The sequence below is a fragment of the Hypomesus nipponensis genome, chromosome 28, assembly GCF_054491055.1.
Source record: "Hypomesus nipponensis isolate SF chromosome 28, ASM5449105v1, whole genome shotgun sequence".
Lineage (NCBI taxonomy): Eukaryota > Metazoa > Chordata > Actinopteri > Osmeriformes > Osmeridae > Hypomesus > Hypomesus nipponensis.
The window spans coordinates 5,517,736-5,544,990 of record NC_140388.1 but is presented as its reverse complement, the minus strand read 5'-3'; the positions used below and the strand labels follow the sequence as shown (position 1 = coordinate 5,544,990).

Below are 27,255 nucleotides of genomic sequence, written 5' to 3'. Positions count from 1 at the left end.
CAAGCGGTCCCCGTCGTACGGCAACCACAGCGCCGTGCGCTATGCTGAGAATGTGCTGCTCAGGGAGCCCAGGACAGGAGTGTCACAGACATGTGCCCTCCGGCACCTTCCTGTCTCCGGCAGGACTCCTCCAAACTCTCTCACACTCACGCATGGCCAACATGTGTCAGCTGACTGGCTGACTGTGAAGGAGTGATTCTATAGTTTGTGGAGCAAGAAGTTGTTTATGTAGAGTCTTTGGCGAATGAATACAATGGACTTGTTGTTTTGGACGAATGATTCCCCGTTGCAGGGCCTATGTGAAGGGTGATTGGCTCAGGGGATCTCTGGGGTCACGGTGTGAGAGGTGATCGGCTAAGGGGATCGCTGGGGTCACGGTGTGAGAGGTGATTGGCTAAGGGGATCTCTGGGGTCACGGTGTGAGAGGTGATTGGCTGAGGGGATCTCTGGGGTCACGGTGTGAGAGGTGATTGGCTGAGGGGATCTCTGGGGTCACGGTGTGAGTGGTGATTGGCTCACCGGCTGTGTGGGCTGTGTACTGTTGACACCTGAGTCAGGTCTGGACTCTTGGTCAGGGGGTCCTTTGTTTAGTCTACAAACACACACACACACGTAAGTGGAGCACCATGTCAGAAGAGTCCAGTCTTCTGGATCCAATTAAAAGCCACATGACCTCCCCCTCCACACAGCCCTGCTCCTGGCTATATACCCCCCTGATCTCCCCGAAAGAAAGCAGATATGCAGCGCGTGATGCATTAACTCTGGGGTCCTCAACACAGTTGTCCCTCTGTTTGCCCTGTGAAAGAAGCCTTGTCCCCTGTGGAGCCCACCAGAGTCACCGGGGCCCTGGTCCCCTGGTGGAGCCTCCATGACAGTGCGCCATGGGAACGCTCCATGGTAACGCTCCATGGTAGCGCTCCATGGTAGCGCTCCATGGTAGCGCTCCATGGTAGCGCTCCATGGTAGCGCTCCATGGTAGCGCTCCATGGTAGCGCTCCATGGTAGCGCTCCATGGTAGCGCTCCATGGTAACGCTCCATGGTCATGCTTGCTCGTTCTTCACACCTCCAGGGGCATCAGGAAGCAGGAAGCAATCATTGATCCCGGAGAGAAGGAGGCCAGTGAGGGAGGTCTGACTGGGTCTAAGCGACTCGGTGATGGGACTCGGATTTATGAGAGGCAAGGACACAGGACAGTTCAGAGGCCGGAGTTCTCGTCTTACATACGCAAACAAGGCAAACATGAAACAGTTCTATCTGTACTCAAATGCAAACTGTAGTCAAATGGACAGCAAGTTTTCCTCACAGCGACAGTACGGGTCACTTTTTATTTGATTTCAAGGAAGTAAATGAAAAGACAACAGTTAACAACCGTGAACACATGGAGATCAAAGTAGGCAACACAAACAGGAAATAAAAGGTTGCTGACACCGTGTTCTCGATTGCTGGTTTTGATGCCCTGGTTGAATATGTACTTCAGCCTGTAGAAGCAAGCTTGGGCCCGCTACATGCAGAAAGATAGGAGTTTCTGCTGCTTTAACTGGCATTTCATAATCACATCAGTTATACATGTACTCTTAATAACAGCCGTATGAAACAAGGATGGCTACTGTTCCACCCTGTAGAAGGTTATGTATCTGTAATCCCATGGATGCAGAGAAGTGAGAGGATTGGGTCGGCTATAGACGCTCAACCTAACAACGCTGTATCATCTGATGCTGTTTCGGGTGGCTGAGTGTTCCACAAACAATAACAGGCCACGGAGAACTTCACACGCGCCGACCTTGCCCTCTGACAAGAGCCAAGACGAAAAGCAACGCGTCATTTTACACGAAGGCCAGTTCATCGACACGCAGCCAAACAGAGAAGCGGTTGTGTTATGTTCCATAAGCACAGCTTACAAACACGTATGAATAGCAAACGCGACCACGTCTTTCGATTGTACAGAATCCAGAAGGATGGCGTTGAAAGTAGGTGTACCTTAACAAACCACACGGACCAGTGAGGTCCTGAACTCCACATAAACACACCCTGCGCACAAAACCAACAGCACGCAGTCTTTGGCATGCTAGGCAGATAACCAAAGTCTTCCGTGCTCCTTCCTTGAATCCTCTTTGGTCAAATGATACCCATATTGTAGTGGTTTTGAAGAGTATTCATTGTGCATAGGAACATGCAAATAAGCTTGCAGGTTTACAAACATACATAACATAGGACAGAACAGACATGATACATGACTTTGGACGGAGCTATTTTAGACAGTTATGCTCTCAGGTCACTGATTAGCTTATCGGCTTAATCGTTATTATTATTGAAGGTGACAAAACCTAATCTAATCCTGTGACACTAGTCAGACATCCGAAAGGTACAGGTGGATGGTCAAACAGCGCAAGTCATTTCGGACAGTGTCACCTGATTGAAGCGGCTGTTCAGGTACCATTAGCGGCATGGTCGTTCGTAATAAAAAGGACATTGAGACTGGAGTCCTTCGAGGGCCTATTATGCCAACATCCAAGCTGTGCTATTGCTACTGATTGTACGAGGTGTTGAAACATATTCTGGAGTCCTGAGACACGATCACCCAGCAGAAAGAGACTGTGTGAGAATTTGAGCAAACTGTACAGGAAAAGATACTGAACCAATGTCCTGAAATATGGATGATTCCGGAAGCTGGAAAAGGTTACTAAAAGCTTGCTTAGGACCGTGAGACTTTTAAAAAGGTCAGTCTATGTAACTCCAACATCAACGAGTCACCCAACCGCGCTACTGTAGAACTATTGTTTAGGAATCATGTAGTACCTTGCAGATATTTCAGCCATGTTGCTTAGCAAGCTGTTGTATCACATACAGTACACAGTCAAATGAAATGGTGCATGATTGCCATAGATTCGTACATAAACATCGTAGCACGCAGTGGAGAAATATAGGTGACGTTAACGTTCAAACAGGACGGTTTGCTACTGTCATAAGTCTCTCTCAAAAGGAGGGTCTCAGACAGCTCTGTCCAGCTTGGCAACTGCCTATAGTGGAGAAGAGAGATACAAAATTGGTCCCAAACTTCATATTGTCACCTTTGCTTGATGTAAGGCTAATCTGGGATACGGTGGTGATACGCACTCACACCACAGAACAATCTGGAAACCAAGTATCCCCCTCACACTCCACTGGTCCCGGGGGGGGGGGGGGGGGGAGACCTCACACACACACACACACACAGGAAATCCGTTTGTTCGAAATCAAGAGGTCTTTCCGACGTCCGTTCATCCCCGACATGCCCCTAAGTCCTGTGGTGTGTGTGTGTGTGGTGGAGGCTCACAGTGTCTGCTTCACTGTCTGTGGAGGCATCATGGCTGTCTTAGGCTGCGGGGGCCTGGTCTCCCCAGCCTCCCCAGTCCCCTCCTTGCCTTTCTTCCGCGGCGGCTTCTTGATGGGGGTCTTCCTGGGCGTGGCGCCCCCCGCCGCCGCCTCCGCCGGCGCCTCCGTCGTCGTCCTGGAGCCGTCCAAGTCCTGCTTCTCCGGGCTCTGGGGGTCGGGACTCCCCAGGTGGCACACGGGCGCCAGCATCTTGTGGAGGCTGGAGGTGGTGGGCAGCAGGGGCTTGGCGTGGCCGTGCTGGGCCGGCGTGGAGCCCCGCTTGGCCTTCTGCGGGGGCGTGGGCTTCTCCCGCTGGGCCTGCGGGGACGGCAGGCCGTTGGGGGTCTTGGCCAGGCCGGTGCCCTCGTTGCGGTTGATGCTCTGGGTCTTCTCCTTCAGTTGGGCTGCCAGCAGGGTGGCCGCCTCTGAGTTCATGTGGGGGTGGATCACCGTGGGGCTCCGCGGGGGGTCCTTGGGGCACTCCACGGCCGCCGCCTTCTTCTCGGGGGAGCTGTGGAAGTTGCTGATCTTCTTGAGGGCGTTCTGGACCACCCCGTTGATGTGCTCCAGGTGGTTGGCGGGGGCCTGCTCTCCGCCGGGCTTGCCCCGCGGGGTCTTGGGTTTGCCGGGGGAGCCGTTGGCCTCGTGGCTCCTCTCCTCGCCGGGCGGCTCCTTGGCCCTGGTCCTCTCCCTCTCCTCGCTCGGAGCCGAGCAGTCGCTGGACGTCCTCTTCTCCTTGGGCGCCGTCGGCCCCCTCGCCCCGTGCGGCTCGGGCTGGGGAGACCCCGTGGCGTTGTTGCCGTGGATCCAGGACACCTTGGGCTTGGTGGATGGGTCCGGGGGGCGGGGCTTGGGCTTCCCCGGGGAGGGCGGCGGCTTGGCGTTCCCTCGGACGTCCGAGGCGGCGGGGGAGGCGGAGCCAGCGCCCTCCCCCTCCTCCTCTCTGGAGTGTTTGGAGAGGCGGGAGATGCGGGCGTACAGCACGGCCCTGGTGGACTCGGAGCCGCTGGTGGAGCCCTCGCTGTCGGACGACCTGATCGGGGGCTGCTCGGCGGTGTCCGCTGCCGGGTTGCCAGGTTTGAGGGAGCTGGTGTCCTTCAGGGAGGTGTACTCTCCGGCGTCCTCGTCCGTGGAGGTCGGGGGGTTCTCCGGGGCGGGCTGAGGGCTGCCCTTGTCTCTGTTCTCTGACGGGGACTCTGGGGGTCAGAAACAGAAACAGACTCAACTCTCATGTTCTTTCGAAGTGGCAGCTCTACAACTCCACGTAGTTCTGTTGTTCTGGACTTGCTCTGGTCACGTGGAGTTGTGTGTATGTGGTATCACTCAGTAAACTTTGTTTAATTCATCTTTATATTACTAATGTTACACCGTTTCACACGTTACATCCAAAAACTGTGTTTTTGGAGAACATTCTAAACTTACCGAAACTGATCGCCATGGTGTTTCCCACCAAATTCCTTCCTTCATTCCTCCCTGAGTGAGGTTTTCACGATGCTAAATAAAGATCTGCCTCCACTCGACTCTACTTACTGGACCCCTCCTACGTCTCCCAATTTTGACTGAACAGAAACCGATGACAAAGCGATGCCCTTGCGAAATGTGAGTCACCTTCATGGGGCACGCAGTACACGGGGCCGTCCTCCGCGCTCTCGAAGGAGGAGAAGGAGCCCTGGGATGACCAAGACGAAGGCTGCTCGGCGGCCGAGGGCGGGTCGATGAAGCTGCAGTTGAAGGCGTTCTCGGGGTCGTGGTGCGCTACTGGGAGACGTGGAGGGAAGGGGGGCGGGGGGGGGGGAGAGAGGAGGAGGGAAGGGGGTGAGAGCACAGAAAGACGAGGAGGGGTGAAGGGGGGGAGGGAAGACAGGTCGGTGTTATGGCCTTTTGCTTCGTTTGACACGCGAGCACAACACAATAAGGGCCCGAGACTGACGATTGACCGAAGTGTTCCCTGCGTTCGCCGCGCTCAATATCGCTGCCCCCGTGACTCATCTCTCCCTGCCTTTCCTCTCTCTCTCTCTCTCTCTCTCTCTCTCTCTCTCTCTCTCTCTCTCTCTCTCTCCCTCTCTCTCTCTCTGGTCTTCACACGCCCGATGTTTTGTGCTGACCCCAAGACAGCTGTGGGATGTTTGTGGTCACTCTTCCCGTCGGCTCTGCTCTGAACTGGACCGTTCGGGGCGTTAGCTCGACATAGCTGAACACCCTTAACCACATCAGACACGCATGTTTGCGCTTGCAGCACAAACTGCTAGCTCGACTGGTATGAAATCCCCCCCAGCACATTCAGTTGATGATGATCGAGGTGCTCCGAATCTTCCAGAAGCAGGGGAGGATCATGGACATCTCAGTAACTGACAGTACTGACAGTAACTCTGACTAGCGCTGACATCAGCATTCAGACAGCTGGGAGGTGTTGCACTGAGCTGTTGGAACACCTCACAACAACGTATTCTTTTCAAGGGGACATTCACCAGAAGAACACAAATCCTGACAACTGATAAAGTACTGTCCTTCAGACTAAGACCGACTATCTAGACATATCGTAAGGGCAAATTATTTTCCGATTTCAGATAAGGCGCGGATGACACGGAAAATGTACGCTCAAACTACCACGGCTGCTCGAAACAACTCACTGTGGAGAGCACGCCCTGCCAAATATTTATCTTTCGGACGCACAATTGAAAAGTCTGCTCAAATCATTTCACTGGAGCCTTTTTGTTGAGTTTGATAATATTTGGCTGAAAATTTCAATGAAGGGCGTCAACAAGCTGCGGAGTGTTTCTCGGTGTAGTACCGAACACGACAGAGCGAGCTAGCCCACAGCTCCTTCACTCTGTCATCATCCTGGCAAGCAGTCATCCGAGCTCAGATCTTTAGCGCCCCGTAAAACAACTGCTGAATGCTCTGCCCAGACAGCAAGTCTAGGAGGGGGGGTTGGGGTGGGGGTGTGTGGGGGGGGGGGGTACAGGCCAGTCAGAAGGGCCCCCAGACACAGCACAGACCAGTAGACAATAAAGCGTCGCTGACAGGCGGCCGTCGACCCCACCCAGAACAGCTGCCCCGGCTCCAGCAGGTGGCCCCGCTCTGGCCCACTTTCAGACACACACGGGGTGGGGGGGGTGGGGGGGAGAGGATGTAGGGGCGTGGAATAAACATGCTCTGATGGAATGACCAACGACAAGCAACATAAGCAGAGCACGCTCTCTAAAGCCATGTTTAGGGAGTGTGTGTATGTGTGTGTGTGTGTAAACCTTCTGGATTCTGTACAGGCGACGGGTGTTTGTAGCTAAGTAGACATGCGAAAGATGGGAATAAATGTTTTCTTCCCTCCCTTCCTCTCTACCTCCATCCCCCCCGGTTCCTCCTTCCTCTTGTCGGGCACATCTGTTGCCTGTGACCCCAGCGTGGATAAATCACAGCCTGGCTGGGGTAAATCTGGCCACTTCCTGTCTCTGGCCCCGCGGGCCCCTTCAGGAATGCAAGCTCTGCCCTCACAGCCAGATTCACCACAGCGCTGGTGAAGTGATTTGTCCAATTGCCGCCCAGACAAAACAACAGTATCTTCGCGTACGCTACACAATGAAACGGCTGTCTGTTTGCCAGGTCATCTACATGGCCCTGGGTGAGTTGTGGAGAACTAATGTCGAGTTGAGTGTTGGTAAGAAAGCTCCCCGTCCTGATGTTGAGACGACAAGGACGATCCTGTTGCTTGCATGTTTGTCTCCCAGGCAGGATCAACACAGCTGCTGGCTTCAATAATCAGCTGAACAACGAAGGAAGCACATGAGAAGCTAAACAGGTCGTTGCCCTTTAGCTCCTTCAACACCACAGCTTTCAGTAGGCCACTGCTAGGGCTCGTATTTCACTGCAGCCCAAAAAAAAAAAAAACACGAGGAACAGTAAAGTCCACTTCAGACTGCCTCAATGTACCAAGTAGCACATATTATAATCCTGGCAATTATCCAGGAGTTGTTCTGGGGGTGGCGGGGCAATTCCCCTGTGACAACAAAGTTACACCCCTTGTGGCCCCCTTAAATGTAGAGTCTGAATAATTAGAACCCTAATTAAGCCCTAACCCTTTTGCCTGTTAATGCCTGCAATGCAGTTAAATAATGGTTAATGTAACCGGCCCCTCTAACAGTACAACTGGCCCCCATTTTTGCACGCCCAGCTGAAATGGCGTAGAGACTCCCCTGCAATTATCCTAGCATTTAGCATGGTTGCTAACAAAAGCCACAATAAAATATTTGGAACATACATGCGTACAAACAAAGCAAATTCCCAAAGAGTTCACGACCTCCCTCTTCTTAAACCCGACTAGGTCATACACACACCCGTTCCGTTAACCACGAGACCTCCGAACAGAGGTTCCACTTTGACGCAAACAGAGCCCTCTTTGATAGAGTATCAGTCAGCAGTCTAGCCCAGCGCGGCAGTACTATCTGCCCCTCGTAACACAGTCTTCAGCTCCGAGAGCGTTCTGAGGGAAATGAGCACAAAAAAGAGAGCGAGAGAAGAAGAAAAAAAGAGCCCGTTTCGGGTTGTAATAATATGAACACATGGCATTTAATGGTGCCAAGAAAAACTGAGCTCTGCAACCAGAACATTCCTTTCAAATGAAACCCCATCCATGGCTGGCAGACACACTACACTCTTCAACCCTATTCTCTGTCTGTAAAGTCCACTCGGCGCAGACCAAGGTAGCGCTGGAGCAAAAATACTGGCCGGTTTTGGGTACGGAGAATGAAAACACAGGCTCTGTTTGAAGCAACGGGGGGACGTCCAGCTGGGGGATAACTAGCGGCTCGCGGAGAAGCCCCGCCGTGAATGTTGACGCGCCGCTTACGTCCCGTGTGGGAGAAAATGGATGTTTACCTGACGCGTATACAACCCTGTGGTCGTCATCGGCCGTTCTGAGGACGGTGAGTGGGTTAAGATTGTGTAGCGGGGGGTGGAGCACGGCAGGGAGGCGGGGGGGGGGGGGGGCGTGGGGGGGTGGCTTACCAACAACTTTGGGCAGCTTCTGTCGCCTCAGAGGAATACGAGGCAGCTTGGTGCTGATCCGGCTGAATCGTCCGCACAGGATCCGTTTGGCTTTTTTGCTGTTGGTAGAGTTGTCTTGGTCAGGACTGAAAAGAGGGGCGATGCCATGGAGAACTCACTGCATTATCCACATCAGCCTCCCCATCGCTAGCCATGCCATAACATGTGGTTACATACATTATCATAACGTCAAGTCAGAACATATTGAAGGCTACCACAGAGTACCAAACTGATCGTTCCGAGCACATGCAGTTCCGTGTGGTCAAAACAGGAAACAAGAAAGAAGAAGAACTACAGTTCCATGGGAACTGACTGGAACCCCTGCCAGCCATTATGAACTCCATATCCCAGCATGCATGCTGTCGGTCACTCACTTGTGCTGGTGTTTGTGCCTGCAGAGGCAGCAGCAGCAGAGAAGGCCCAGCAGCAGGAGCAGTAGGCTGCCGACCAGGCCTCCGGCAGCCATCACACCCACACGCTGGTTGGGCTCTGGAAACACAGTGAAGCAGGGGATTGTGGGTATTTCACGGTGCAAAGACTCCAGATTGACCTCGACCAGACATTTAGTGAACGAAAGCATGCAAAATGAGTTGCGAAAGGGCGTCCAAATGTAAACGTCATGCGGACTACAGCTGGGCTTCTGACAGGCCTTGGGATTTTGCATCGGCCCCGTGAAAGCGCTTGCTCAAGAGAGCTACTAAAGAGTCACCAAAGAGGAACCGGGTGGAACAGTAACCCTTCCTGTTTGACCAATACTCTCCTCCCTGACGTCTTCCGTTGTGACTCAATCCTCCTCCCTGTCCTCAGCTAGACTCCCTGCATCCCATCATGCACTGCTGGAGAGCAGCAGCCCAGGTTTGGTTTGGGTGTGGCCAAGGTGGTGGTGGTGGTGGTGGTGGTGGTGAGGGTTTCTGGTCTAGATGTGTCTGTGGGTCTGCAAAACCCCAGGAGAAGGAGACTGGCTAAACCCCAGCATCACCCAATGAAACCACCTCTCTGTGCCCACTAGCTGAAGCCTCCACTGAACAGGCTCCCTCTCCCCCTCCTCTCAATCTCTCCCTCTTTCCCCAGAGATCATGTCTGTCTTTTTAAATGTCCTCTCAAAACACTTTTCTTTCATTTTTTCCATTCTCTCTCACTCTTTTCTGTTTCCTCTTTCTCCCTCCCTCCCTCCCTCCCTCCCTCCCTCCCTCCCTCCCTCCCTCCCTCCCTCCCTCCCTCCCTCCCTCCCTCCCTCCCTCCCTCCCTCCCTCCCTCCCTCCCTCCCTCCCTCCCTCCCTCCCGCCCTCCCGCACTCCCTCCCGCACTCCCTCCCTCCCTCCCGCACTCCCTCTCTCTCGCACTCCCTTTCTCTCTCTTTCTCTCTTTACTCTCTCTATGGTTGAAAAGGAACTTAGCCAACAAACACAACAGTAAAAAAGGACACGAGTTTGGTCTGGAAACACTATCAAGTCCCACAATGTTAGCTCCTCTACACAGTGACTTGAATAGACATGTGTGTTATTGCTCACTGTCTTCCAGCCAGGGACAGTCTAGCATCACCACTAGCAACTGGCTATTTAGACACACAAACAGTTCAAGTTTGCCGAGTTTTGAAGTTGTGGTGAGTGCTTATTTTGGGGCTACGTCGCTGCGTAGGAAAGTTTACCTTCCTCTTCAACTTTCTCACACTTAGTTTACTTTTAGTTCACTCTTCATCTTTCAACCAACAAGCCCGCCTTCGCATTCCTCCAAAAGGGATGGACGCGCTTTGCGACCTGCCACCAAAACGCGAAATCGGGAAGGAAACACAATGCGCATCCTCACGTAAGTAGCAGGCCCCAGACACAGAGTCGCAGGTGTTGTCGTGGCAGGAGCACGCGTGGGCACAGTTCACGCCGTGGTGACCCGGCTCGCAGGTCATGTTGCAGCTGGGGGGAAAAACAGAGACAAGCTTAAAGAGCTTCTCCCATCTGCACAGGAGTCCCGTGTACCAGGAAACGGCTGCGGCCATGACAGTTCTGGGTTCCCCTCTCCCCTGGGTGTGACTTACTAGGTCCCCCTGAAGCCCGGGTCACACAGACACTCCCCGGTCTCCACGTGACAGGCGCCGTTGAAGCAGTGGCTGCAGTCGTTCTCGCAGTTCTCTCCGTAGGTTCCGTTGGGGCAGCGCAGATCGCAACTACGAAACGGGAGGAATGGGAGAGATGACGTCAGCGCCGTCGTCGACGCCACGGACGTTAGCCGAATTACAGTCATTATCCCAGCTGGCTCGTAACACAATTCGACGAGAAGGTAGGAGCTACTGGGTGTGTTGTGTCGTCAGGGGATGAAGTAGCAATAAAGTTTTGTTGACATCAACGCATGGGAACAAGCTTGTTTTGGATTCGGATTCGAGCAGTTGCTTGTTTGCGCTCAGATCATTTTGTATTGTGTGCAAATTGGGTGCGTGTATGTGTGTGTGTGCGTGTCTGTGTGTGTGTCTTTGGGTGTCTGTGTGTGTGTGTGTCTGAACGGTCTGTTTGTGTGTTCGCCCACTGACCTGTCCCCGATCCAGCCAGGGTTACAGTGGGAGCACTTTCCGTCGACATGGTTACAGAAGTGACCGTCCTTGCATGGAGGGCAGGTGTCTTGACAGCTGTCCCCAAAGAACCCCGGAAGGCACTTCTGGTCACACTTGGTGCCGTTCCAGCCGGTCTCACAGGTGACACACCGCCCCTCCGTCACCTTGCAGGGCTGCTGGCCCTTACAGTGACCACACCTGGGGGGCACACACGGCACAACGGTCACACCTTCAAGCCCTCCAACGACACACGCTTCACGCAGGGACAATGAACAGAACTTGGCCAAATGGTGTTCTAAACCGAGCGTGAAGCTGTGTGTGAAACAGATTACACTTTGGCAACAGAGGGATGAAAGAGGCCACATTGGAAGACGTCTCTCTCTCTCTGTGACCTGTTTTACATCCTCGCTGGGTCAGAATACGAGCACATCGGCTCTTTTGGTAGAGTACATTTCCAGACACAGGGACATTTTGGGGGATTTGTCTTTTGTTTTGACAGGGGGGGGGCAGTATATCCCAATGTGAATCATACGGCAGCTTGGAGATCTGGCTAGACAACTATGTCGGACTCTGTGATGAAGGTCGTGCCATTCACCTGAATGACTTTAACACACGGTAAGCTAATACCGTGAATAAGCTCCTGTGAATACCCATTCACCCGCCTTAAAACCAGACTGCTCCTTCACGTACGACGTTCAGACATTTCCGAGGGCAATCGCTGACCACCCATCAAATCCCACCTCCCCATCTAAAACCACAAAACCACCACACCGAACCCCCCCCCCCTCTCTGCTCTCCGAAGACCGCCCCCCCCCCTTCCTCACTTGTTCCGGCAGTTCTGTCCGTAGGATCCCGCGGGGCAGGGTTCCCTGCAGAGCTTCCCGCGGTATCCGGGCGAGCAGCTGCAGGAACCGTCGTTCGGGTTGCACTTGCCCTGGCCGCACTGGCAGTAGCGCTCGCACCGGGGCCCCCACAGACGCTCGCGGCACAGGCAGCGGCCCGTGTACTGTTCGCACGGCGAGTTGTTACAGCCGCACGGGTTGGCGCAGTTGCGTCCGTACCAGCCCGGGTGGCAGAGGCAGCGGCCGTTGGCCTGGTCGCACGCCGAGTTGACGCTGCAGTAGCAGGTGCCGGCGCACGCCGCGCCGAAGAAGCCGGGGTGGCAGGCACAGCGGCCCGTGGCCTGGTCGCAGCGGCCGTTCTGGCAAACGCAGGCGTTCTCGCAGTTGGGACCCCAGCGGTTGTGGTTGCAGGTGCACTTGCCCGTCACGTCGTCGCACTGGCCGTTGGGGAAGCAGGTGCACTTGCCCTTGCAGTCGGGACCCCAGAACTGGCTGGGGCATTCTGGGGGAAATCGGGGAAGACGTCATGCGGGTGAGATTAAAGAGCCTGTCGCCTTCCACTCGTCTGAGGGCTAGCTAAGTTGTAGACGCTGACTTGCCAGCATCTTCAGACCAACGTTAGCTTTTAATCTGTGTCGTTTGTCATAATGCTGCTTCTACGTTTTGACTGCCAAGGAACTACATGGTGTAGTTCAAATGTGGTGCATCAAATGGTGACATTGATATTTTAAACTGTACATAGTCCCTTTTAAATAAATATGAACAAACAAATAAACAAATAGTGAGGTCCTGTCTGGCCTAACCCAAGAAGTCATCTAAATGGTCTCGTTATGACATCTGCGCTCTGCAGTGTAATTGTTTGAATAATTGTCTGCATGACACATAATCTCCCACAACAACAATGTCCAGCAGCCATTGACATCAACAAGAGATGCTTACTCGTGTCACAACTGGCTCCGAAGTATCCATGGCGACAGCGGCATTCGTTTGGCCGGACGCACACCTCGTTCTCCTTGCAGGTGAAGTTCCCCTCGCAGAGGGCTGCAGATGAGGGAGGGAGGGTTTACATTACTGAAGCGAGGCAGAATACTTGTGCACTTCATACCATACATTCTAGGCATTCGTGAGTTAAGATACTATGGTATACTACATGTACATGTACACCAGGGTATAGATGGAGGTACCAGGGTATATATGAAGATACCAGGGTATATATGAAGGTACCAGAGTATATATGAAGGTACCAGGGTATATATGAAGATACCAGGGTATATAGGGAGGTACCAGGATATATAGGAAGGTACCAGGGTATATATGAAGGTACCAGGGTATATATGAAGGTACCAGGGTATATATGAAGGTACCAGGGTATATATGAAGGTACCAGGGTATATATGGAGGTACCAGGGTATATATGAAGGTACCAGGATATATAGGAAGGTACCAGGGTATATATGAAGGTACCAGGGTATATATGAAGGTACCAGGGTATATATGAAGGTACCAGGATATATATGAAGGTACCAGGGTATATATGAAGGTTCCAGGGTATATATGAAGATACCAGGATATATAGGAAGGTACCAGGGTATATATGAAGGTTCCAGGGTATATATGAAGGTACCAGGGTATATATGAAGGTACCAGGGTATATATGAAGGTACCAGGGTATATTAGGGCCAGGGTATACGTACGTGTTAGACACTCGTCCCCAAGCGGGCCCCAACCACTGCAGCACATCAGCTCTGCTGACCTGTGAAAGAGGAAGAGATGAATGAGTGTTGCTGCTATTACAAAGACAAGCCCCCCTGTCCCCCTCCCCTCCTCACAGCCTCCAGATTCCCCTGTCTCTTCTCTACTCACCCCTCACACCTCTCCTTCCCACAGCCTGTACTGAATGCTCAAGAAGTCTGGGGGCTATTATGTGTGGTCTATATCTTTTGAATGTGCTTTTCACTGTAGAGATATGAATACCACAAACATTTGTACACCGCAAGCCCCCTAACTCCGACCCTGGCCGGCCTTTCATCACCCGACACTCCAAAGTGAACGCACCCCTTTGAAGTCCGGCAGCCTGCCGCTAAGTCAGCCCTGATTAGCAGGGCTAGCGATAGCTACCGCTCTGCGACAGGAGGAGGAAGGAGTGGATTTACAGCCCGGGCCGGTCGGGGGTGTCTGGTCCGTCAGGAAAGAACACATGCTTCTCCTCTTCCTCCCACGCCCGCGACCTTCACCAAGCCCCCGCCACGCTTTCACCTCCCCTGGAGTGTTGGAAGCAAGTGCCGCCTCCAGTCAGGGAGCATAGTCAGGCTTCCTCCCGCCAAAGCCAGGCTTGAACTCGAGGGATCAGCCCTAAACCTCAGAGTGCTGCGTCAACGCTAGCCGGTCCCCGAACTTCTCTGTGCTGCATGAAGGCTAGCTAGTCCCAAACCAACTAGGGAGTCAGATGGCTGACGGGGTGAGGGAGTTGGGCTAGTAATCAGAAGGTTGCCGGATCGATTCCCCGCCGCGCCAAATGACGTTGTGTCCCTGGGCATGGCACTTCACCCTACTTGCCTCGGGGGGAATGTCCCTGTACTTTAAGTAAGTCGCTCTGGATAAGAGCGTCTGCTAAATGACTAAATGTAAATGTCACCTCTGAAAGAAGGATATGGACACCTGTGGATCAACTGGGCAGAGGAATACACTGCCAAAACTCAGATGAGACTACCATCCTGCAGGAATTGTATGGCTATCAGCTAGCAACAAACACAATATCCTGAACCGTTTCCGATATCATATCTTGGAAGGATCCCATTCGACATGAATGGATTTGACCCGTGCGCTGCCATAAATGAGCTTTGTTGGTGTCCACAGTGTTGACAAATGTTTGGGGTCAAATCAGCCCTCCCATTCTTCTCATTCACACACACTGTTGTGTTTTCAGATTCCAGAGCAGAGGTACTTTGGCAACCATTCAACACAGTGCCTCTGTGAAAGACTGCATACAGTGAAATCACTTCTCCGCTGTCACAGGTCTGCTCACGCAGTTCTAACCCCTTCTGCTTCCCACACACTGGACACACACCAACAGTGTGTGTTGAAGATGTTTAAATCACCATGGAAATGAAAACAAATGTTACATTCGGCCCACATCGACCACCGTCACCTTCATTACATCCAGCAGGATCATTTAGTAACACAAAGCCTTAGTGTAGGAAACCCTGGCCACCAGTGACAAATACATTTAACTACTTCCTCCAATTCTTTGTGACAGGAAGCCAGAAATGGATAAAAATAAAAAGCCAAACTTGACAGAAAAGATCCCGGTTGGCTCATTGCTTGCAGCGACGTCCTCGTGACAGGACTGTTTATGAGACGTGTTACTCAGGCCGCTAAGACCGCGTCACAGTCGCAAAGCCCCAGTTGAGATCCTCTCACTTTGCAGCAAACAGAGATGTGCCATTCGTTCCCTCACCACGTGCTCTACTACAACCACTTGAAGAACACACCGGAAAGCCCCCCCCCCAATCGCCCTGGTGAGAGTGGACCGTGTAATGAAGGGGGAAGGGGTGGGAAGGGGGGAACAGACGCATCACAACCCCCAAATGTGGGTGTCTTTTGTGGGTGCCGGTAATGAGGGATTTTGAACAGTTGTGGCCATGAGGGGAGACGTGAAGATGAGGAGGTGGGGGATCCTCTCCACTACCCCTTTAGAGATCTTACAAAGCTTACAGACCATGAACTTATTATCTGTGAAATGCTTCAACAAATACTACCCAAGGTTTCCGGCAAAATTATATCTTTAAGTGTGGCTGTGGCCTTCTATATTCTGGCAGTGTTGTGAGTTGCAGTATTGAAGAACTGAGGTCCAGGCAAGGCACAAACATTCAGGTGCTTCCCTCAAGCCACTAATATGCTGACAGATAATTGAACCTTTCCGAAAATTATGTGAACGACAATGTGGTTATTTATTCACATCAGGGTTGGTGGCGCCCCCTATGGGGCGCTGTGAGTGCGGGTCCAGATGCAGGCATCTGGAACACGGCTCAGAAGGACTCCTCCTACTCCTGTAAAGAACTTTATGGATGAAGAAATGTCATCTAGTTTCAAGTATGTTATGAAAAATGTTTTAGAAGAGTAACAAAAGGAGACCCGCACCAATCTGAATCAAACTCTTTCAGCATTAACACAACATAAAAGTTTAAGTTGAATAGTAAATTAAGGCACATAATGACGACGAACAAATGCATGGCATTGTCTTAGCCATAACCCCCCCCCCCCCCCCCCCACACACACACACACACACACACACACCCGACCAAAGTTAGTTGAGTGAGGCTCACAATACTCACCCTGGTAATTTGCATACATTCTTGCCTTTAGAATTCAGCTCTTGGCTGAGACTCGAGCAGAAAAACAAACAAATCACCGCAATAACTAAAGTGTTCTTCAATTCCATTGTACAAGAAACAGCATCCTTCTAGACGAGCCTCATGTTCCGCATTTCTCCTCTCACAAAATACTATTTCACTACATTCAGTTTTTTTCCAATTGTTTCATGAGAATAATCCCCCGGGTGTAGTGTTACTGAGAAAACTTCCGCAACTTAATCCAAAATAAGATTTGAAGATGAAGAAAAACTCGCCCGCTTCACGCCATCGACTGACCCAAGAGTCGAAAAAAAGTCGACAGACACCAATCCTCGCAGAGTAAAGTAAAATACAAGTTGTGAAACCTGAAGTAGAACGCACGATTGGAGATCATCAGTTGACGGCGTCCCTTCATTTCTGTAAAAATCTACTTATTCCAGCATTTTCATGAAAGATGAGGTGTCCAGTAATCCATTGACGATAAAAAATTGAAAATGTCGCCAACTATAACCACCCTAAAAAAAAGTACTTGGAGGTCCAGCAAAGTTTGTCACATACAAAGGCAAAGTTTTACTTTGATGTAAAGAATATTCCTTTGCTTTAATCCTTTTCTGCACTCTCAGGAGTGGTAGAAGGGAAATTCCTGATTTGTTACTCTCCGCTTGGCCGCCGTTATTACAGGGTCTGCAGTTCGTGCGCCACTTTAGGAGCAGGCGGTCACCGCACTGAAGTGAGTGTGCAACTTAGGCCTGGCAAGGACATCTGTGGACACCCCCCCCCCCCCCCCCCCCATCCCATACACACACACACACCTCCTTTAGGCATTCACGAGTTAAGACTGTATTGGATATAAATATAGCCATTAAAAGAAATAATTAAAAAAAACACTGGGGCTACTTTTACATAATAACTAATATATGGTGATAAGATAAGTTAAGTCCATTCTAAAACCATGCAACATATGATATTTGTATTGGTATTTTATTTATAAATACTTCAGACTTTTAAATGGTTTTCAAAATTACACGCATGCCAGCGAGTAAGGGCGCGCCTAAAGACCTTGGGTGATACAACATCGCCCCCTTGTGTTTGTAAGCGGATCTGGCATCATATCCGCAAACATAATAAATTGCAGACATAGGCCTATTCTTTCCTATTTGGCAATTTAATTTAAGATAAGCCTATATATTCTTTAAATTCAGTTTAGTGACATATTTCTGCCCATATTGTTTGCCCCTGCTTGCGTGGGCACAAATGATATAGGCTAGCTTGTGAAATAGGCTTTTGGAAATAGGCGTAGGCTATTATAAGTAAGAATAAAACAATTGTCAAATGTTCTTCTGTTCGGAAACCCACTATTATATAATAGTTGTCTGTTACGTCTTATACCGGCTTATCTAAATTTGGGTAGTCCTAGGCCTGATCAAAAATAGGCGGTGTTTTGCAACACGCATGAGTGACGTCACGCCTTCAGGCATCTCCAAGGGAACGGTGCGCTCCCGTGAGAGCGCATAAATTGTGAAGTCCGTCTAATTAACTGAAGACTAACTAACTAATGTATTATTTTAAAACTGTGCCCGTGTTTTCACGGGCTGGGGTGGTAATACTTTGTAGAAGGTTAAATGTCCTTTCCAACCGAAGGTTGCGGTCTACCGTCGCTTCAGCCCGGACAGACAGGGGCAATGTCAACACTACAGACGTCGCACAGTTCTCGCGGCCGAAATCCTCGAGCAAAATTGTGGTGGATTTTGAGCAGACACAAGAAGCATACAAAAGCAAAGACAGTTTAGAACTGCTGAGAAGTCTGGTGGTTTTCAAACTTTGCACTTATGACATACTGGTCGATAAGAATAAGGAGGTAACGTTACCTGTGTGTCTGTGTAGCCTATCAGTGTTTCTGTGTAAACTAAATCACATATTAAGCATTCATGACGTGTTCCCAGTCTTATTATGGTTTCACCTCCACACTTTCCTTGACTCTAACCACAGAAATACTGTTGGGACTATGCACTTCCGATCCTTGATTTCTGTTTGGGATAAAAGTGTATTATGAAAACACTTTGAACATGCTTATGTAAAACTAGGTGTGGTTCAACAAACACAGTTGAATAATGAATCTAATCTTCCAGTAATCTCATATCCCTAACACGCTCCGTTTCACGTTGCAGGCATTCATTTAGTTTTGGATATCCCCTTAGGCATATCCAGGCTTTACTCTAAGTGCTTGAACAACAACGAGAGGAGATGCTTGTTTAATATATATAGAGAACAATACTGGATTCATCTGTTGTGCAAGTATCTGTTGTGCCAGTATCTTTGTTTTGGACATTGCCTTTGAGTAGAGCTTAAATGGATAGCTTTTTAATGCGTAGTCACCCTACTCTCTCTACTTTTCTCTCTCCCTCCTTCAGTTGATGGACCTGAGTAAGAAGCTACTGGGCCAGAAGGCCTTCGAGCAGTTCATGAAGATGACGTTCTACGGCCAGTTTGTGGCGGGAGAGGACCACGTGTCCGTCGGGCCGCTGATCCAGAAGAACCGAGCGTTCGGCGTGGGCTCCGTTCTGGACTACAGCGTGGAGGAGGACATCTCTCAGGAGCAGGAGATGGAGTGAGTATGCTTCCGGAAGACGCTGAAGAAGAAGATTTGAATGGGCTTACAAAGCGAACGTGGCAGCTCGTCGAAGACGGGTGCATAGGTTCAGAGGATGTCAGTCCTTGGTATTATGGCACCGTTCTCTGTGTGATAGTATAGCTCACATACGGAGTTGTGCGGAGGCAGAGAGAATACAACGTTTTATACACAAGCAGTAGCTCGACAGCTAAAATAAATACTGGTATTTGCCACATCAACACACTTCGCCACAAGCTGAGTGTGTCATATCGGTCATGTGCAGCCGGATTATATAACTAGTCTGATTCCCTCTGTGAATGTCAGGAACACTGTAATGTGACACTTCAACTATCAGGATGTAAACACAGCATCCAGCCCCGATTGGTCCTCCTGTACACCATCCCCCCTGCTGTGATTGGATGGGCTGTAAACTCCCAGTGTTCAGGAATTCTGTCACATGAGCAGCTGGAGAGACAGAGCGTGTTCTGATTGAGGACAATACTATTCATCTTCTATCTTGCCTTGTTTTAAAAGCCTGTCCTTCAAAAAGTGTGTTTCAAAAGACCTTTAAAAACAACTTTATCCACGGAAATAAGACTGTATGTCAGGTTTATATTTTGGCACAATATAACTCAACTGTCTCTTTTTACTTAGCTATCTCTAACTAAGCCTTTGGAAGGTACTAGAACAGGTCTGCTGAAGTATAGGTTAGGTCACAAGTCAGATGAGGTGAAACAGGATGCATTATTGATCGACATTCCCGGGATCAGCGCTAGGTGATCTGTTGACGCAACACATTGAGGAGCTGTTCTGGTTTCAGATGGAGCACTCCAGAATTCGTACCGCGCCTAGACAGTGTCCTCACTCTGCTGAGCTTCTGGAGACCTTACACACATTCCCTTATCGATTTACAGTCGCAGTATAACCATGTATAAGTTCTTACTGTATGTCTCAATTCTTTTCTCATTTGTGCTAATGCCCACCGGAGCCTGATCTGTAATGATGTTAGTGTAGCTGGATCTCTCTGTGGTATAGAGATATAGAGTCACTCAGCCTCTGTAGTAAAGGTCTGCTTGAGGGCTGAATACTGACCGTATTTATCCGAATGGGAGTGTTTGTGTTGAAGCACAGCGTAATAAGAGGCGTATAACATGCAAATCAAAAGAGGACATTAATTTCTGCTTATTTGTTTTGTCGTTTCCATCCAGCTCGTGCGAGTCCACAGCACCAAAAGAAAACGTCGGTAAGTTGCCTCGCTTGCGTTTCCCAGTCGAGGTTTGTAACGATGCAACTGGTTCGCCAAACCGGATTTTCTCTGAATCCTCAGGCACGGGCCACAAAGGGAAGACGTTCGAGGCTCGCCAACAGTTTGGGGACCGCCAAGGGGGCGTGACCAGCGCCCGTTCGTACGTCTACTCTGACGAGGGAAAGTGTGACCGACATATGGAGACCTTCCTCAAGTGCATCCAGGCGTCTGGTAGGCCCCACTAGCACCTGGCTGCTCCACATCACACTGCTGGAGTTGTTCAGAAGGTCAATGATGCCGTTTGTCAGTTGAATTTCTCGTAATTACTCGGGTGTTCCTTATCCGTTCCTTACATTAACATCCAAGCACGGGTGGAAACGATACAAAGGAATTGTATCATGATGTGAGTGCTCACTCTTCATCTCCCTACCGACCCACTCGAGGGTCAACTCTATCCATAACCAGGCCTTCATATCTATCCCTGCTAGCAGCTGTGCTTGTTGATGTGACTGGGGCTTAGCGCTAAGCTTGTTTGACCTCCAGGTGGCAACTCGGTGGACGGTTTCTCCGCCATCAAGATGACGGCTCTGGGACGGCCTCAGTTCCTGGTAGGTCTGTGGGGTGGGAGGGGTCAGCTTGGAGGGGGCGCTTGCCTCAGCGCCGGCGTTGCTCACTGCCTGTTTGTCCTTCTCCGCTAAAGCTCCAGTTCTCGGAGCTGCTGGTGAAATGGCGCAGCTTCTTCAGCTTCCTGGCTTTGCGGCAGGGGAAGGGGGGCCTGGAGGCCTTGGAGCAGAGGCTGGATGTGGAACAATTGCAGGTGGGTCTATCACATCCAGCCCCCCTGCTGGGCGGTAAACAAACAGCAGCTTCTGTGTTGACAGAGGTATTGATGCTGTTTGTGATCTTGGGGCGTGCTGCTGTTCCAGGAGTTTATGGCCAGGCTGGGAGCCAGAGGGGACTACAAAGGCTGGTTCGACACAGAGAAACGGGGATCATCAGGGTGAAGACCACATGATGTCTTGACCAAGACAGGAATCAGCCAACAAAAACAAATTGAAAACCACACAACATTGGGAAATCACACCACAAATTCCGTGTCATCCAGTGCCAATAATAAACATGATACCTTGGAACGGGTTCATGGACTAACTGGAACATGAATTTGTTTTCCCATGGTTTATTCTGTAGTACGCTATTACCCTGAGGAAACTGGATTAACCCTGCTAAAGGCTAAATTGTTCTGGGCTTCCAGGACCATTGACGTGCTGGACTGGAACAGCCTCATGGACGACAGAACCAAGACATCAGACCTACTGGTGGTGCCGAACATGGAGGTAAGCAGGCGAACGTCTCTGTAAAGTAAACTAGTAGTTGTAGTATAATAGTTCTAAACTAATAGTATTATATTATATATTAGGGAGTCGGGTGGCTGAGCGGTTAGGGAATCGGGATAGTAATCTGAAGGTTGCCGGTTTGATTTCTTGCCGTGCCAAATGATGTTGTGTCTTTGGGCAAGGCACTCCACCCTACTTGCCTCGGGGGAATGTCCCTGTACTTACTGTATGTCGCTCTGGATAAGGGCGTCTGCTAAATGACTAAATGTAAATGTATATTGTTATAGTATTGTATTCTATATACATATATTACATATTGTATTGTAGCTGACACATCTCTGTGTGTAGACTAGTATTTGTTTTCAAAATGTATGTGTGTATGTGTGTGTGTGTGTGTGTGTGTGTTCGGCCAGACAGGACAGCTGGAGCCTCTGCTCAGTGAGTTCTCAGAGGAAGAGGAGAAACAGATGAAGAGGGTGCTCCAGAGAATGGACCTTCTAGCCAAGGTACAGGAGTTACACACCTAGTACAGACCTGATACACACCTGGTACACATCTGATACACACCTGATACACACCTGGTACACATCTGATACACACCTGATACACACCTAGTACACATCTGATACACACCTGATACACACCTGGTACACATCTGGTACACACCTGATACACATCTGATACACACCTGATACACACCTGGTACACATCTGGTACACACCTGGTACACATCTGATACACACCTGATACACACCTGGTACACATCTGATACACACCTGGTACACATCTGATACACATCTGATACACACCTGATACACACCTGGTACACATCTGGTACACATCTGATACACACCTGATACACACCTGGTACACACCTAGCCAAGGTACAGTAGACACACACCTGGAAACCAAATGGCCAAGGCACAGTAGACACACACCTGATACACACCTGATACACACCTGGTACAAACCTAATACACACCTTGACAGATACACACCTAACAATAACAATAATTCTGGGATATGCTGTGCATGATAACCTGTTTGTGTGTATGTGTGTGTGTGTGTGTGTATAGCATGCAGAGGACCACGGTGTGCGTCTGATGGTGGATGCAGAACAGACCTACCTCCAGCCGGCTATCAGTAGACTAACCCTGGAGATGCAGAGGATCTACAACAAAGACAAGCCGGTCATCTTCAACACCTACCAGTGCTACCTCAAGGTACCTGCAGCCATGATCTAACATACCTACCAGCCCTATACCTCAACATCACCTACATGGAAGATCTAACACCAGTCCTGTCTTAACATTAGGAACCTACATTTACACATACCAGTCCTACCTCAATGTCGGCAACATCCACGCATAGTTAGGTATAGTAAAGCAAAGTTGACACATCTTAGCTTCCAGGCACGGTGACCAGTAATAATAGTATGAATACTAACTAGAGTGCAACAATAACATTGGACTAGTCCACAGCACCGTGCAGCTCATGACCCAACAAAGCTCGCAGATATGAACCCACCTCTTGACCCAACACAGCTACCAGCTAGGAACCCAGTTACTCACCCAACACAGGTATTAGCTAGGAACACACACCTAGGAAGAACCCCCAGTGCTGAAGGTGGTCCCTTCATCCCAGGAAGCCTACAACAACGTCAGCATGGACGTGGAGCTGTCGCGGCGAGAGGGCTGGTGCTTCGGGGCCAAGCTGGTCCGTGGCGCGTACATGTACCAGGAGAGGAGCCGGGCCCAGGAGATCGGCTACGACGACCCCATCAACCCTGACTACGACTTCACCAACCTCATGTACCACAGGTACATGCGCTTGGTGTTTTGAGGACCTGCAAGCCTGTGGTCTAGGGTCACACGCTCCGCCGCTCCAGCTGTAGCTGTCGCAGGTGGTGTTACCAGGCTGGCTGGGTACATGTAGGTTACAGTTGAATCCATGGGTGTGCTTGTGAATACTTTACTGTGACCTCATCTCTGGCAGACAGATGTGCGAGGGTCTGCCAACACATCATCAATTGAACGTATGAAATATATATACTGGGCCCTATCTTGCACCTAGCGCAATTGACTTAGTGAACGACGCAAGTGTCATTCCTAGTTTGCACTCGACGCAAAGCCGACTTTTCCCTCCACAGACGCACGTCGAAATGACTTTGCGCTCCCGTGGGCGGATCAGCGAAAAAGGAGGCGTGTTCCGGCGCAAACGTTCCCTGGTGCTATTTTGCAGTTTCCGAAAAACAATTCCGCCACTGACCAGGAAAAACGTGGTTTAAAGTCAATGGCGTGTTATTCAGATGCTATTTTAAGGGCGCAAGCTTGGTCCGTGTGCACTGCTGGCGAGGCCAGGGTCTTCTTTCTGCAAAGCTAAGTTACATTGTTTTGATTTATGGCGTGTTACATTTCTTCAATGATTATAAAAAGATTTTCATAAGAAATGTCTATGTATGTGAACTTCATTTGTAACAACGGTGGCAATTTCCTCCCATGACAGTTTAACCGAAGCTAATTTGGTTAGGTTTCTTCTCCCATGCCCATCAGAATCAGAATTCGGTTTATTCGCCATGAAGCTTATGTTACACAAATACTCGATTTGCTGTGGCAGGAAGGTGCAAACAATAAACATATGCTGGTATAAATTAAGTACATTACTTAAATTAATTCTAAGAACTAAACAATTAAAAAATATAACAGTTTAAAATATATATATATATGTAAAAATAAGAATAATAATTTCAATGAGTAGCATGAGTGGGCAATTTACTGCAATGAGAAAACTGCTCTGCCTTTCCATACAATGTCACTTCTCTATCTTTTACGGCCCTGACGACAATGTCGATCTCCTCGGCTATGAACCGCTTTTGTGCGCCTGGCAAATCCGCCATTATAATAGCAATTCGCTATGGAACAAGCGCTGCTCTTAAAGGGAATGTGAGATGATGCTCTGATTGGTTTATTGCACGTTACGCCCAAACCACACCCATTAGTAATGTAGCTACTTCAGACCAACCGTTTTTAGATTTGCGCCAGGCGCAAAGTCATTTATCCCGCCGGCAAAATATCAACCAAGCTAAAGTCACGCCCACAAAGTTACTTGCGCTTTGCGTTTTGATACTTGCGTTTCAGATCGTCAAAATAGGGGGGACTGTCTATATACTGAAATACGGAATATATCCCAGTGTAAGGCCATAAGCTATCATCCCCTCTGTCCTGTTGGACATGCGCTGGTCCACCTGCATCTTAGAACTGTTAGAGGTCAGAGGTCACCTTCTTATTTTGTTAAATTTGTTTGTTGGCGCATTTCTCCCTTTATGATTTTTCATAGTGACTCATGCAGAGACATAAAATGTAGGGGAGAGAGAGGATGACATGCAGCAAAGGGCCTGGGCCAGATTCGAGCCCAGGCCGCTGCAAGAAGACTTTGCTATGCGCAGTTCTCTGTTTAGCAGGGCACCAGAGGTCATTTTGTTACAGTTTTCCACTCAGAAACCGCACACTCTGGGTCACTGCTCTGTCAGCATGTAATTCAAGCCTCTGTGTGTGTGCGGTTGTGGGCTTGTGGTTGTGTGTGCATGTGTGTGTGTGTGTGTGTGTGTGTGATCAGATGCCTGGACTACGTGCTGGATGAGATTGGGCTCCACAGGAAGGCCAACGTCATGGTGGCTTCTCACAACGAGGACACGGTGAAGCACACTATCAGACGGTAACTAAAGCTTCCTCCTCATCCTCCTCTTCCTCCTCTTCCTCCTCTTCCTCCTCTTCCTCCTCTTCCTCTTCTTCCTCCTCTTCCTCATCCCCCTATTCCTCATCCTCTTCCTCTTTTACCTCACGCTCATCTTCCTCTTCCTCACCCTCCTCTTCCTCCTCTTCCTCCTCTTCCTCTTCTTCCTCCTCTTCCTCATCCCCCTATTCCTCATCCTCTTCCTCTTCTTCCTCACGCTCATCTTCCTCTTCCTCACCCTCCTCTTCCTCCTCTTCCTCCTCTTCCTCTTCTTCCTCCTCTTCCTCATCCCCCCATTCCTCATCCTCTTCCTCTTCTTCCTCATGCTCATCTTCCTTTTCCTCACCCTCCTCTTCCTCCTCATCCTCCTCTTCCTCATCCTCCTCCTCCTCTTCCTCCTCCTCTGCTTCATCCTCCTCTGCAGACACAGTGACCCTGTCTGTTCATGGGAACACCCCAGGGGACTTATTTAAGCACGTCAGCAAATTCAGAGAGATTTTCCAGCTCATTCAGCACATTACAATGGTACCCCTGCCATGCACCCTTTGCATTTAGCACAGCATACCACTATAGCCCGGAAAATACAGTAAATGAGCCCCTAAAGAGAAAAGCCATTTCTTGACATTTAGCTCGTGGCCTCATGACCTGTGCTGGTATGATGGAGTTGAACGGGGGAAAGAGGGTGTTACCCTGCTGCCGTTGTGCTCAGTGTGATGGGGTCACGTCCCTGCCCCCCGCAGGATGAACGAGCTGGGCCTCACCCCCACGGAGAACAAGGTGTACTTCGGACAGCTACTGGGCATGTGCGACCAGATCAGCTTTCCACTGGGTAAGGTGAAGGTGGCAGCTTTCCCGTTGCCAGGTTCTCGTCAGTCAGTTGGCTGTTTGTGTCGACGCTAATCCCTCCCCTCTTCCAACCCCTTTTCCCGCCGCTCTCCCCTTGTCCTCCGAGCCCTCCTCCACCCCCTCCTCCACCCTCTCTTCCACCCTCTCCTCCACCCTCTCCTCCACCCTCTCGCCCCAGGCCAGGCAGGGTTCCCCGTCTACAAGTACGTCCCCTACGGCCCGGTGGACGAGGTGATCCCCTACCTGTCTCGGCGCGCCCAGGAGAACCGGGGCTTCATGAAGGGCTCGCAGAAAGAGAGGGAGCTGCTGTGGAAAGAGCTCAAGCGCAGGCTGGCCTCAGGGGAGCTCTTCTACACGCCTGCCTTCTGAGACGTCCACTAGGGGGCGCTGCGGCCTGCCCGGAGCCTCGAGAACTGCCTCGGCGGTGTCCCTCTCGGGCCCGTTCGTCCAGTGATCCATCGCTTTCTCTGTTGACTCTGTTTATCTGTCTCGCTATGTTCTGCCTCCCTCGCTCGTTAATCAATAATTGTCCCTCCCCTCGCTTCGTTTCATTTTCTCTTGCAATGCCCTTGTCCCTATCTCTGGCTCTCTCTTCTTCTCTCTCAGGCTTTCTTTCCCTCTCTCTTTATCTCTTGCCATACCCCCCCCCCCCTCTCTCCAGACACTGCCCCTCTCTCTTTTCTCTCTCTTTTCTCTGTATTTTCTCTGTATTTTCTCTCTCTCTCTCTCTCTCTCTCTCCCTCTCTCTCTCTCTCTCTCTCTCTCTCTCTCTCTCTCCTCTCTCTCCTCCCTCTCTCTTATCACTGCGGTTCTCCATCAGCATTCCGGTCCCTGTCCTGCCACCCCCCCCCCCCCCCCCCATCCGAAGCCTCCATCCCAAGAGCAGGATCTTTACTGCCCCAACAGGACTTCCTCAAATGTCAGCTCCTCCCCTCATTCCCCCTCTTTATCTCTCCATTTATCTTGGAGAGGGGCAACACTCATAAAAATAACAAGGCGTGATTTAAACGACCATAAAGTCGACATCCATATTCCTGTGTGTGTGTGTGTAATGATGGTGATTCAGGGAGGCTGGCTCGCTGTCGTCCGTCCCCCAGTCCCCCCCCCCCCCCAGGGGCCATCAGGGGCCAGAGCGGGCCGCAGGAGATTTCTCCAAGATGGATGGCAGCTACTGTACGGCGTTTAGGAGGTTATGATGGCGTATAAATCGCCATAGAGAAAGCACTGTGGCAAAGTCTGCTGGATCTCACGCGGTGACATAAGGCATTCTAAGGACGGTTTATGGGAGCGGATGAAATAATGTGCAGTTTAGCTGGATTGAGGTGAATTACTCTTTTTTATTGAGATATATAGCATGT

The 27,255-nt window shown here is 50.4% G+C and overlaps 2 protein-coding genes across 7 annotated transcripts; one reads left to right on the top strand and one right to left on the bottom strand.

Annotated features, from left to right (window-relative positions):
- Positions 1–1,276: 1,276 nt before the first annotated feature.
- scarf2 (scavenger receptor class F, member 2) lies at positions 1,277–16,813 on the bottom strand. Of its 2 annotated transcripts, none has more exons than XM_084694506.1 (11): positions 16,111–16,813; positions 13,471–13,529; positions 12,716–12,817; positions 11,759–12,278; positions 10,914–11,132; positions 10,425–10,553; positions 10,199–10,302; positions 8,767–8,881; positions 8,354–8,478; positions 4,961–5,110; positions 1,277–4,548 (listed from the first exon to the last, which is right to left on the bottom strand). In XM_084694506.1, exons 1-11 carry the CDS (start codon positions 16,215–16,217, stop codon positions 3,311–3,313), a joined length of 2,868 nt encoding a protein of 955 aa, XP_084550632.1. In that variant the 5' UTR covers positions 16,218–16,813; the 3' UTR covers positions 1,277–3,310. The 2 variants fall into 2 exon arrangements, with proteins under 2 accessions (XP_084550632.1, XP_084550633.1); XM_084694507.1 differs by having other exon boundaries at positions 8,354–8,451.
- Positions 16,814–17,594: 781 nt separating this feature from the next.
- prodhb (proline dehydrogenase (oxidase) 1b) lies at positions 17,595–26,668 on the top strand. 5 transcript variants are annotated; one of them, XR_014751012.1, is made up of 14 exons: positions 17,595–17,986; positions 18,540–18,736; positions 19,948–19,982; positions 20,067–20,216; positions 20,529–20,593; positions 20,686–20,802; positions 20,912–20,985; positions 21,238–21,319; positions 21,733–21,825; positions 22,396–22,542; positions 22,964–23,139; positions 24,935–25,033; positions 25,476–25,576; positions 25,681–25,799. XR_014751012.1 is itself a non-coding variant. In XM_084694508.1 (14 exons), the coding sequence occupies exons 1-14, from the start codon at positions 17,684–17,686 to the stop codon at positions 26,264–26,266; spliced, it is 1,818 nt and encodes a 605-aa protein (XP_084550634.1). In that variant the 5' UTR covers positions 17,595–17,683; the 3' UTR covers positions 26,267–26,668. The 5 variants fall into 5 exon arrangements, 4 of the variants coding, with proteins under 4 accessions (XP_084550634.1, XP_084550635.1, XP_084550636.1 ...); XM_084694508.1 differs by lacking the exon at positions 25,476–25,576 and adding an exon at positions 26,076–26,668 and having other exon boundaries at positions 25,792–25,880; XM_084694509.1 differs by lacking the exon at positions 25,476–25,576 and having other exon boundaries at positions 25,681–25,785.
- The last annotated feature ends 587 nt before the right edge of the window (positions 26,669–27,255 follow it).